Raw genomic sequence first — 13,832 nt, forward strand, 5'->3', positions numbered from 1 at the left:
TCAGATTAACATCAATTGTGGCAGCAAATAGGAAGTATTCTTCAGGATTTTTTTTTTATGGCAAATATTAAAAATTTGTCATTGATCTTGGCATTCTTTGTTACAGGTGTATGAGAAGTACCCCAGTTTTGATTTGACAGACCGGAAAGATTTTATTAAAACGACAGTGAGAGAGGTAAGTATTCCTTCATCATGACAAAGTTTGCAGCACTTGTACAGCTTCTAATGATCTTGAAAAGCATGTCTATGAAATAGACAGGAGTGAAGAAAAAACGGTTTGGTGTCATATACTGTACCATGTCAAACTGATGCAAACTAGGCCTATCGGTTTGCTCTGCTTGGCCAAATTTCGCACGGCTAACAGTGAAAAGACGAGCCGTCTTGCCCGGTCTGCTCTTAGCCAATCAAACGCCTCTAAAAGCTATAAGCGCTGAACCATTCCTTTGGCCAAGGCTGTCCACGCCATCTTGTCAGGTTTACGCTCTGTCTCATCTTACGCTTTTTTTGGCTGTTAAGCGTATTCATTTGGCCTTACTTTGCTGCATGCGACTTGTCTGTATTGTATTCTTACATTCTGTGTACTCGATTCGACTCGGGGCCCCCTTGATTCGTTCGTTTTTCTCTACCTCTAAGTCGATCCGTCTTTCCTTTCTCTGTTAGGGGTCGGATTTTCACTGGGTGCCTAAGCGCGGGTACCATGTCTCGTATGCCATCCCACGAAGGCAGGGATCTTGAGGCTGGGATTGAGACTCGGCAAGAGACTCTCCCAGGCCCGGAGCTCATGATACGGACTGCGGCGATGCGTCTTTAGATGCTGATCGCGGAAGCGACTCTTGTTCCAGTAAAATGGTCATGAAGGGGACCAGGGGTGAAGGGGTACGAGTGTCACCTCCCGAGGTGTCCCAGGGAGAGGGGGGAGTGGCAAGTCCTCTCTTGGCGGTGGGGACTCGCAGCTAGGCGCGAACTCCTAAGGGGAGGCCGCGCCCGGCCGTTACTCGGGTCCCCACTCGGAGACAGCCCTCGGGGGCCCCATTGCTGTTCTCTGTCCTCCCTTCTCTGTCGACCCCCCTCCCCCACCTCCTTCTGGGGGGGAGAAAAATTTGGTTCGAGGGGGGTGGGGGACCTCTACTTTGCCCACCCCGGGCCAAGCCACCCCAGTCTCCCCACGGGAGGGGATTCGGGGCGCGTGACAACCTGCTCTGCAGGTCTTCCCGCTATCCGGCCGGTCCCCCTGCTGGGGGAGGCCCGCGTGTGTCAGGCGGTTCCAGGCAGTCAGCCCGCTCGTCTTCAGGTGGGACTGACACCCAAGTCGGACCTGACCTCCCACCGACTTAGCCAGGTTTTTCCCTTCATGGAGGTCAAGGCGCCAGTAACCCTTGGGGTTGGGGTCACAGGATGGCTGGTGCCCACGGGTGGTTACCCCCATTCTACCTGTACTGGGGCGCACCTCGGTGCACGCTGGGTTGCCAGGGGCCAACCCCTTGTCCGCCCCCTACCGGACCCAACCCAGCACATCTCACAGGGTGACACACACAGCCCTGACAAGTGGGATCGACTTCTTGTCGGTCAGGTCGAGCTCCTCGACCAATATTGCCACTCAGTCCACAAATCGGTCCTCTGTCAACCCACAGGTTACCTCCACGGTCACAACGGCCTCCTTGTCAGGACTGACGGCTGCTGAGGGGCCCCGCTCGGCCCGGGGGAGCCTGCAGTTCCCACCTACCCAGCCCTCGGTCCTACAGGAAGATAAGTGGGTGTTTGTCCCCTCACAGCACTCGTGTTCCTCTTGCATCCAGGGACGCCCTCTCTGAGAAGGTGTGGTACCCACCATCCCAAGCATGGTTGGACCTACGGTCCACACGCTCCCTACCCGCTTCAGGCGTCAAGGACATAACAGCTATAGCTACTTCGGCTGCTTTCCAGCACTCGGTGCCACTGCAGCATGTCTTGGAGGCAGACTTCTGGTGGTCTCAGAATCCCTTCATCAACTTCTACCTCAGGGATTTCCGTATGACCAGGGCTGACGGTTCCTTTGTCGCAGCTAACACTGCTGTCTTGGTTGCAAGGGCTCCCCATACTAACCAGTAGGCGTTGCCCTCCTCCATTTGCTTTAAATTCTGCATCAGTTTGACATGGTACAGTCTATGACACCAAAAGGAGGAGTTTGTAGTATACTCCATGTTTGGTGATACATATACTTAACATGTCAAACTCGAATGCCTGCCCGTCCGTCCCCGCGTCTCCGCCGTGGTTCTCATGGGGCATTTTCTTCGATGGCCACGGAATGATTCAGCGCTTACAGCTTTTAGAGGCGTTTGATTGGCTAAGAGCGGACCGGGCAAGACTTTTCACTGTTAGCTGCACGAAATTTGGCCAAGCAGAGCAAACCAATAGGCCTAGTTTGCATCAGTTTGACATGGTAAGTATATGTGTCACCAAACATGGAGTATAATACAAACTCCTCTTTGTTGCATGTTTTCACTGATATAAACTGCTTTTCACAGAATGATTTAGACAACTTCATTAGTAGATTAAGATTGATTCACCATGAAACTTAAAAGCAACTTTGATAGTTACAGAGGTGTTGTGTTCGGGAGAGGGAGGGAGAGTGGGACTAATTTGGGTGTGTTGTAGTCCGGTTTTGCATTGTTTTGGCAGTGTTATGTACGCGATTTGTTTTGGATGTTCAAATTGGTTTGGGGGTATCACTCTGGACATTGGGTTTAGTTTGTCCTGATGCAATGTTTTGTAATTCGCCATGTTTGCTTTCTTAGTTGGACCAACCTGCATATTTTGATGGATGATGTTTTCCTGTTGGAACTTCTATAACTGTAGGCACTTAACTTACTGTTATTATATTTGTGCTTTTTTTCATGGAAGATAAGTTAACCGTGACCCAACTAGTGCAGACTCCGGCAGGGGTCTGACATTCCTGTCCTGTGCAAACTATCCGCCCATGCGGAGCAGACGAAACTACGGCCGATAACCTCCCGGAAGTAGGTAACCTCCCCTTTGTCCCGCTGGTTATCGCCCTCTTTTTCCGGCAGCCATCATGACTCCTGTACCTGTGCTCTTCATATGGCTAAGTTTTTTCGTATTTTCTGTCTGTCTGTCGATTCTCTGGCGTTCTTGTTTGTGGTCAAATTATGTCTCCAACCAGGTCACATAATTATGTAGCTCGATTGGGGAATCGTGCTAAAATTAAAGCGCGATCGCAATCGATTCACTGACACTCTGGGCCCTCTACTCCTGGCCCTCTAAACAACGCCAACCCGCCGCCTTCTCCACTTCCTCCGCTCCCTCCGGTCGACTCCAGACCTCCGCCACCTCCTCTGATGACTTCTAGAGGTTTGTGGTCACGCACTCAGGTCAGTGTTACCTTTCATGTCATTTTTATCGATCCGCGAACTCACTCGACGCGATCCGCGTTTTCTCGGCCCTGCCAGTCGGCAGTGTACGAGTCGATCTCCTCTATCTCTTTACCATACCCACAGTTGCACCAATGGAATGGCCACAATCCCTTGGGGGGAAAAAAAAAAAAAAAAAGGCAGCTTGTCTTGGATCCGCACGTTAGACTGGGCCCTATGTGCGATGCGTCCGTGGTGGCGGCCGTGACATCGGATCACGCGACCCCCCACGCGGCTTGCCTCGACCGTCTCGGATCCAATAGCGACCGAGGCGTGTAGGGATGCCCTCCCCTGGTGTAGGGAGGAAGGTGGACCACTAGGGGACACGCTTGCCCATACGCGTGCACCCCCCCCCCCCCCTCCCCCCCCTTGTCCAGATCACCCGATCCAAGGGAGGCAACCCCTGCTTCGGCACCCTTGCCGGTGACTGCCGCAGTTATTTCCCTTGCACCGGCACTGCTCCTCGCCTTCAGTGCGAGTGTGTGCACGGTCCTACCAAGCTATGCGGTGATGACCCCATCTGCCACACCGCCGAGTGCTGCTGTTTCCCATCCACTAATGGTGTCTCAGCAAGCTACTCAACCAAACAATCAGCAACTCATCGCTAAACTTGCTGCAGCAATTATGCACCACTCTGCCTTCCGGTGCCGCGCCTTGCGCCCACAGAGCAGGTACGTGCACGCCCCATTGGAACTTAGGCAGTGTTGGATTCTTCTGCCCCATTGCCTAACTCTGCTGTTTCCCAGACTAATATTGGCACTTCCACGTTGGAGTACCTCTTATATCATATCATATATCAATATCAAGGCGTGCAAGCCTGACAAGGCCTTTTACCCGCTTGAAGTGGGGAAGAAAAAGAGAGTCCCCACGTATGTCGGTTGCATTTTTCAACATTGAGTGCGCAGTGCTTGAAAAATCAGAAAATATGTAAATGAGTTTTGTATTTAAAGTTTTCACAATGAATATCAAGATAATTCTTACATGTATTAATAACTCGATCCTGCCTCTCGGCAGTGCTCGGGCCGATCTTGTCTATCACTTTATCCGTCAACACACAACTGACAACTGAACGCCGGTCCTCTCGCAGGAGCTGTTCGCGAGATTGGACCGCCGTTCAGCAACAGGGGGATGCACATCCAACGGCAAGCCGACGGACTTGTCACCCCCTCGCCCACGACGCCCATAACACTGGATTATGGCGCCGTCATGCCACATGCCCTGACCGTCTCGCGTCCGATGGCAACCGATTCGGGTTGGGATGCCCACGGCACTAAGGGGCATTATAATTATTCCCCTTGCGCTCGTTTTCACCTGTGTCGGTTACGGTGGCATCGAACCACGGACTCTCACACACAACATGACACTCCTCCCTGTTCAGCGAGGACACGTCGCACAAGGGGGATATGTGCTCTAAAGACACATTCCTTTTCGATGATTTTCGGCGCCAAGGGAGGCAACTCCACATTTGTAACCTAGGCGCTCGAAGCTGTGGTTAGTTTCGCCGACACAGCACATCACTCCTGCCCCCCGTGCTGTCCACCAACGATGTTTTCTTTCGGTTTCTCATTGGGTCCTCATGCCCAGTCAGGGACTTTACACATCTTTGCATAGCAACTGCACTTTTCTTGCTGTTTCTCAGGCTATTGGCTACAGGAAATGCATCACAATATTTCCCCTTCTATCCATTTGATTTATTATCACAAGCAACAATCACGAAATATATATAGAAAAATCTATACATATTTAAAAAAAAAAAAAAATTAAAAAAAAAAAAAAAATCTATATATATGTATATATATATATATATACATATATATATATACACACACACATATATACATATATATGAGATATATTGCTACATTCATACGCATTTCTGCTTTCACGTATAGATGCGTACTTATCCATCGGTATACACATGTGTATGTGCTTATGGGATAGGTTCAGACGACTTTCATATTAACATGTACAATTATATTTCTATCTCAATTCATTGACATCTGTTCATTGAGATTCCCTACATAGCAATATAGGCACACTTGCATTTGCGGCCTTCTGTTCACAATGCCCAGAACTCTCTGCCTCTACGTACTGGCACTTTATTCATATGCGTATGTACATCTCATATGTAGGTGCATGGACAGATTCCTTTCCATTGATGATTATGCACACTTACCCACTTACTTGGGTATATCGGTGCACGCTACACGTATGCTTATACAGCCGCTTATTTCTTGTGTCTCGATCTCTTGTCATTGGCATACTTCTGACATCACTTGAGCTGATGGAAGTTTTTATTCCCTTGGCACATATATGTATTCATTTTCATAAATTCATCCCTACCTTGCTTTTGGAGGACGACTGCACTCACAAAAATAAAATAAAATAATAATAGCCTCATTCACGCCTGAATGTATGCTCCTTCACATTTCAATAGTGGCTGGTCCTTAGGGATCCACACATACCCCCTTCACACCCACAGGGCTAAGAATGCCTCTCTTGGTGCAAGGACGGACAAGGCAACCCAACTCATTTGCCTGCAACAATCACCCATAAGGCTGGAGATGCACAAGGAAGGGTGAGGCAGTCCAACTTAGAGGTGCCACTCTGGACACACATGCCTTTCATTCCTTCCAAGTTTGTAAGGCATCCCTTCTTTCTCCCCTTGCCTACAACAACCCTTGGTTTGCACCACTGTGATTGTGACAAAAGCTCCACACAGGCCCTACATCCTAGCCAGCCTTCCCATGAAGAGGTGTCTATCTTGCCTTACAAGTTTTAGCGGACCCAAAAACTGCCCACTGGGCAGGAGACAATCACCCTCAGCCCATCTCTTCTACTCCTCTCTAGTAGCAGAAGGCCTGGGTCATAATTGTTTTCCTCTACATTTGGGAGAAAGGCATATTGACGAGGACGGATGCGTCCCACAAAGCACAACGAACCGTCCATTAGCCACAGGGGTGTACCTTTCTGCCCACTCATACCAGCACGGCAGATGCCGCATTCAAGCACATCAGTTCACCCCATCACCTTGCTTGAACACAAATCCAGCATCAACGTCTCAAACAATTGGCGTTCGAAAGCACTTTCTGCACTTAGTCTTCCCTGCCCGATCCTTTCGGCCTCTACACACAACCACTGCTGTGGTTACAGATGGCCATTCCTCCTCAAGCACTGTCTTTCCAATGAGACACTTCCAGAGGTTGCTAGCCTAGGCAGGCTATCCCATCATGGAGCCCCAGCCTTCGGTCAAGGGACTGTCAGAGGATGACTTTGTTGTCACTTCGGAAGCAAGCACCATGTCTTTCTGACACACGGTTGCACCACAAGACCCCGTCAACTCTTTCCGGCTTCCTTACATTGCAACATAATCTGCATGGTGAACACCTTCGTCCCTGAAGCACACAGCAGCTGTTTCCTGGTTTACCCATGCTGATTGGTGTCCTCCTAGGAACAGTATATGATAATCAGTCGAGTACGACAGTCTCCATCAGAACAGCAGAGGAGGCATCTGCTGTCCAGTCTATTCGGGCTGGAATTCGATTATACAATTTATAGTAGAGAGTGTTTTGCCCAAGTTGCATCCCCGGTCCCTCAATCAAGAGGGCCTTAGGACTCATAATTGGGAAGGTTCCCAAAGGCTACTTAGGCCTAAGGCTACAGCACTAAGTCCCAGTGCAATTTGACTTCTAGTCTGAGAGACATAGTCATTCATGAAAGACTAAGCTGCAAATGATTTCCCTTTGCAATTAAGAAACCACTGATAATACAGCTCTCACCTTGCAGTTGGCCATACTAAAAACGTATGTCAGATCAGTGCCTTGATGTCAATAGCCAGTACAACACATCTTGAGCCACTTACCTCCCTGCCCCGCCCCGCTCCATCCCAGACTCAGTGCGCACCACACACAGCCAGAGGCCTGTCATGGATCCGGTCCCCTTTCTCACTAAAGAACCTTCAGCAAAAATTTTCCCCATGGAAACCCTCTTCCATTTGGGAATTCCATCACTGAATGAGACTCAGTGACCTGTGGGCACATGAAATGCACTTCCACAGCCTGATCCAACCCAGCCATTGACTGCCGACAACTTTCTGCAGGTTACTCCAACAGGCCACACTCAGGCAGAGAAGCCACCAAGCCTTCCGTATGCCCCTTCGTGATGGTACCTACCTGGGCAATTACACAACCCTGTCCCAGAGACACCAGGGACATCAAGTCTTTTGTTGCCAAATGTCTGCCATCCTATGCATAGGCAACATACCAGTGCTGTCATTTTTTGACAACGTCAAAAAAGGGGGGGGGCCAGGGGCGGGGGAGTGCCCATCGCCTGTCAGCTCGCATGGAGGAGCTCCACAGATCTGGCTGTCATGCCTGAGGCAGGCCCAACACGGTGACCTACCTCTGTCTCGTGCCACAGTTTCCTTCAAACACAAAAACCACTTCCACTATCGGCCAACATCCGTTGTGGAATCATCAGATCAAACCACATGCGCACCTCCTTGCATTGACGCTCATCTGCTCAGCTGTGGTCCACAGACCTCCCCCACAATACAGCTGTGGACCTCTGTCTTCTTTACCCGCACTAATGTCCTTAGGCGACACAGTACACTCTACTTTCGTCAAATTCTACTTGAGGGACACCTATCGCCTAAGGGATAATGGCTCATCGACTTCTACCAGAGAGATGTCGCACGCCTGCGGGTTGATGGCGCAAGAGCCATCGCTTCTGTGGTAGCTGCACAACAGACCATCACAGCTCACAGACAGTAGAACAGGCGAGCCCTCCACCTTGTCGTGCTATTCTGCACTAGTTGGGTCACGGTTAAGTATGTGTAATTAAAAGGAAATTTTCTATCTAAAATTACGTTTAAATAACATACTTACCGTGACCCAAATTTAAGACCCTCCCGTCCTCCCCGCTTCCTGTTCTTCCTGCTTGCTGCGCTGGTGATGGCATATTGCCGTCAAAAGAGGGCGATAACCAGCGGGACAAAGGGGAGGTTACCTACTTCCGGGAGGTTATCGGCCGTAGTTTCGTCTGCTCCGCATGAGCGGATAGTTTGCACAGGACAGGAATGTCAGACCCCTGCCGGAGTCTGCACTAGTTGGGTCACGGTAAGTATGTTATTTAAACGTAATTTTAGATAGAAAATTTCCTTTCTGTACTTAACCACACACTGGATGGTGTGTTGAAAAAAAAAATTGTTATTGACTACAGCAGGATGATATTTGTAGTCCAGTAGATGTGGTAAAGTGGTTTGGTTCGCAGACTGACAGCTGGGAAGATGTGGATTAAAGCCCTGTAAGATACATGGATTTTTGGCCTCTGGTTGGCTCCTTCCAAAGTTGAATGTGCCATGGCCTCAAATGGGGAGACCGAACACACAGTGAAAGGTCACCCACTTCACAGATTTCCCTTTGAGAATGTTGCTTTTGTTTCTTGGATGCATCTTTGGGAGTAGCTTACATTTCCTGACTAGGTATCTGTATCTTTCAAGCCAAGTTAATGCTAGGATTTATTGTCACACAGTGCTAAACTTAATGGACCTCCATAACAGCATTGTTATCATTTTAATCATTCACAATAGGGGAAAATTCCCAGAGTCTGTGACCTTTCATGTCCAGCGCTCATGGTGACATTGGTTTCAATTTCCACTCCACTTCTCTGTTTGCAGTGAGTTTTTCTGCCAAAGTCTTTGGTGTCAGCAGGTTTGCAGGGGACTGTCAGTACTCAATGGTAGGATGTGGTGACAGTCTGTACTACAGGGAGACTCTTACTTATCTGACTAAACAAAACCTGCCAAACCTTCCATTTTTGGCAGAATATATTATGCTTGGCTGCACCTGATCACACTGTTTGGCTTGCTTAGAAAAAAATCTGTATCTGGTAGCAGCTATGTATATAGCTATTGGAGAAATAAACAGAAAATCCATTCAACAGTTTCCTGCTTCACACTTTGACTGCCATCATGTTCATGGGTTGTGGGAGATAAGTTGCATGGCAGCAACTCTGCCTGAACAATTCTTCAGCCTTGTGAGAAAGAATTAATTAGACTGGTTCCCCCCCGCCCCCCACCTCCCAACCCCCCCAATGGCTTGGGATACCACCAAGGCATTGATTAATAATTAACATGTCAAGAGGGACTATGCTACAACAGTAAACTTTAGAGATAGTTTATTGCAGAAATGCAAGAAAATGAAGATAGGAACATGAATGTTTATTCAGATAAGGCATTGGCCTCATACTAAAGGGGCTAATACAAAAGAACATAATGCATGATTCTCACAAAGGTAACAGTTAACATAAGGTCCGCAAGTGAATATTAAGAGACTGCAGTGCGTAGCCTCTTGTTTGCTTCATAAATATACAAAGCTAAATTAAAAAGTCCTGTTTCATTTCTTGTTGACAACAACATATTTGGCCTGAAATTACATGGTTCTGTATAATACTTCAAATGAAATAATTTCGTTCTGAGAACATGAAAAACAGGGCAACAAAACCAAAAATGGATTTCGTCATCTTTTGCCTGATTGCACAAGCGGCACATAAGTTCTTGTTCACTTCAATGGCAAGCAATATCGGAGACACCAAATCTAAATTTGCTTAAAGCACTCTTTACATATCTGTTCATTTTTATTCTGATATAAAGAAGTAAAGATAGCTTCGCTGAAGAAGTAAATATATCTAAATACAAAGACATCATGCCACTGTCAGCTGCAAAAGTGAACCATGAAGTAGAAAAGGAAGAAGACAGAGTATTAAGGAAAAAAAAGCCGATGGTCTGTCCTATTTTGTTTGCCAAAGACCTGTCTAAATCAGAGTAGGCATTTCTGAATCCTACTGAGGTGACAAAGCAGCAATGCAGTGTTGCACTTTTGGTTTATTGGTCTAAAAGATGACATTTGTTTTGCAGATAATTTCCTGAGAGCTACATTTGCTGGAGAACAAGACTGTGGAAGACGCACCACACTTTCTAAGGGCAGCAGTATGATGTTGACATTGAGGTTTTCTCCTGGCTGGGAAGGCAGAAAACTTTGTGCAAAGAATCTGTGCTGTTTTATACACCCACAGGTCTCAGTTGGCAGGTATCTGTCTTCAGTTTGTAGCCAGTCTTCTTCTTCAGCGTTGTGTGACAGTGTCCTGAACTTTAGGGTGGTGCTTGAACAAATGGGGAACCTCAGAATGAATGGGGAGTTGGCATTGCTATCTCTTTTTTATATTTCAAAACTTTTTTTTCACCTAATTTTTTTCCCTTTCTGCTCAGGCATATCAAGAAGAAAAGGGGGAATAATGAGGATAGCAGCAGGTTATTTTTGTCTCAAAGCCGTATGGCAGCACATCATTTAGAAACCAATTATATCAAATTTGCAGCTTCTTCTGCTAATAATAATGATGCATAATTATAATGCACTCTGTTTACTTAGCACATGGGCCTACAATGCTAAAGTAAACAGCAATTGGAGAGGGGGGGTGCGTTATGAAAATTAAAAACAAAGGGCTCTGAATGAAGACAGTAAAAAGACCAATGGAAAGTGTCAAAGTACATGCGCGCGCACACACACACACACCATGCCAATACCTAGATATCTGTGAAAACATATACATACTGTGTTTTTAGGCCAGATTTGTACTTCATGTTGGCTGCATGTGGTTCACCCATACAAAGGCATGTTTAGCCAGTCCATTCAGCTTTAACAAATTAAGGTTACTTATTTTAAACATTTTGAGATAACTGGCGAACAAAACAATTGATATAGAAATGAACTGAAGTAGATCTCATGCACACATAGGTGCATCTGGGGATGGAAATTTGTTTTTAGAATTTCAAATTTCATCCAAAACGCAACATCTGTTTCCTGGACAGAAATCATTTGCATAAGACATGTCAAACACAGAAATGAAAGTGCTTTGTAGAACCCATAGATGTTGAAAAGAGAGAGCGTCTGAATCAAAGTCACAGGTTTCCGAACAGTCAATTGAAGTGAAGCCTACAGTTGTCAAAATGCTGATGACGACAGAATGCATTCCTACCATGGCACTTGTTGATGTCACTGTGAAAAGCAAATAATGCACACACACAGATACATATGCATGCAGATGCACATGATCACCATCCCTGAAGCCCCTATGGCCGTTTGTTTATTGTTTATTTAGGAAGAGGTACAGACATTATTTTGCCACTTTAGGTACAAATAACTTTGTAGCAGTTGTAACAACTTTGCATTGACCTCAAGACTTTCTGAAATTATATCAGCTGATGATGCAGCAGTTTCATGGTTAAAGTCAGTTTACTTTATTTAGATCCTGGATCTAGAGCTAAATTAATAAAGGTACACATACATGCACAGAAACATAGCCATATTGTCCAGTGCCCGTGCACACACACATACATAATCATGCACACACACACCCAGTCTCTTTCTCTCACACACAGATTAATTGAAAACATACACATATGCATGCGCTCACACACACGCAGTCACGCACGGGCACACTCACACATTCACACAGACTTACTTTGAAAAGAACATATCTGCATGCACACAAACACAGTCTTCCTCACTCTCTCCCACACACGAACGCACTCCAACACACTCTTACACAGAGCTGAGTAAATAAAACACACACACTCACACACACATTTTCTCTCTTTCTCACATACACACAGAGTTGAATTAAAAACGAACTCAAAGTTATATTGAAAGACCTACACATACATGCACACATACAATTACAAACTCACTCTTCTCTCTCTCTCTGTCTCTCTCTCTCCTCTCTGTCAGTTTCTCTCTCTCTCTCTCTCGCTCTCTCTCTCTCTCTCTTTCTCATTTTCTGTCTCTCTCCCTCCTCTGTCAGATTCTCTCTCTCATATTTTTTTCTATTCAATTTTGTTTCATTGTTTCACCATTATTCTGATTTGTACCCCAATGTCACTGGAGCTAATGACATTAAACATTTCAGTGCGCTCTCTCTCTCTCTCTCTCTACACAAAGTTGAAATGAAAACAGAGACTTGCATTGAAAACAATGAATAAACATGCATGCACACCATTCAAGATGTTTTAAAAAGAGCTTGTTTGTGGTGGTGGTGGTGATTTTCAGTTTATGTGTGACTATATCTATATGAAATACAAACTATTTCAGTTATCACCAAGCACCTTTTAGATACTTAATTTGGTGTCATATACTGTACCATGTCAAACAGATGCAAACTAGGCCTATTGGTTTGCTCTGCTTGGCCAAATTTCGCGCGGCAAACAGTGAAAAGATGACCCGTCTTGTTGGAGAGCCTTCCAAATGCCTTAAAACTTTTTATGATTCATCTTCAGGGGGGGAGGTGTGGGGGGTGGGGGGGGGGGTGCAAGGCCCCCCCTGACCACCCCCTCCTCCCCACACCAACAGAGCTCTGCCCCTGTTCCCTGCCTGGACCCCAACTTCACAGTCCTGACTTTCTGCTAGTTGCACCTATGTGCCACATATTTCATTTTTCATATAAATAAATGTTCAGTTTTGAAAAAGGGTTTGAATCATGGAGATGTAAACAAAGTGCGTCACACAGGAAGACAGTATGTGAATGTGCGATACCTGTGAATGATCCTACTTTTATTACAATTGTATCTCTGGGTTCTTTTCTTGAATGCATGGGAAACTGGGTGTGCTTGAGTTTTCTCATGGTATGTGACCAGTGTGATTGTGAATGTCAATAACTTATCTGATTTGCTATGAAATGTCAATTTAAAAAAAAAAAAAGAAGAAAAGAAAAAGAAAGAAAAAAAAAGACTGAATAAAATAGTCACTGATGTGTTGGTGTGTGGCATAACATTACTGGCTGATTAATTTTACCTTTTTAAAAATTTTTTGGTATGGATGTCTTGCTAGAGTGAGTTTTTGTTTGCTTCATAGGAATATCCTGTGCCTCCAACACTGTTCAAAGAATAAACATATTTGATGTTGATAATAATAAGAGAATGTGTTCAGCCTAGTTGTTTTGAACCCTGAGAGCTACAGAAAAGAAAGACCCCTAAAGTTGGCTCAGGTGCCATTTCAGTTCATCTGAATGTTTCCAAGATGGAAACTAGTTAACCTTCGCCGCACTGAGCTTCTGACTCGAAGATTTGTCCCAAGGTGGGCCTCTCAGACCCACATACCGCCAAAGAAGCAATGGGCGGTTTACCCCTTAATAATCCCAGCGTGGGCCTGTCAGACCCACAGGGTTGCAAAGCAGGCAAGCGAGCGATAGGGCCTAGGGCTGAATTCAGCCGTCACCGGTGCATCTTGAAACAAGCATGGCATCACAAGCATCCATGGTGGAAGAAGCAGAGCGAGAACTTCGCGCTGCTTTGGGTGTATTGGGGTAAGTAATTCGATCGCCCATGTTGCATCCTTGTTATTATTTATTTGTGTACACTTTTGAAACATTTAA

The 13,832-nt window shown here is 46.1% G+C and overlaps 1 protein-coding gene across 1 annotated transcript in view; it reads left to right on the plus strand.

Moving 5' to 3' along the window:
• LOC143279984 (protein DEK-like) overlaps nucleotides 1-13,348 on the plus strand; it is a 59,596-nt gene extending 46,248 nt beyond the window's left edge. The window contains exons 7-8 of the mRNA XM_076584383.1: nucleotides 107-175; nucleotides 10,324-13,348. Coding sequence (XP_076440498.1) covers nucleotides 107-175; nucleotides 10,324-10,335 — 81 coding nt within the window. The 3' untranslated portion in view covers nucleotides 10,336-13,348. The remainder of the gene's footprint in view (nucleotides 1-106; nucleotides 176-10,323) is intronic.
• The last annotated feature ends 484 nt before the right edge of the window (nucleotides 13,349-13,832 follow it).

Source organism: Babylonia areolata, chromosome 3 (genome assembly GCF_041734735.1).
Source record: "Babylonia areolata isolate BAREFJ2019XMU chromosome 3, ASM4173473v1, whole genome shotgun sequence".
In the NCBI taxonomy this organism is placed as follows: Eukaryota; Metazoa; Mollusca; class Gastropoda; order Neogastropoda; family Buccinidae; genus Babylonia; species Babylonia areolata.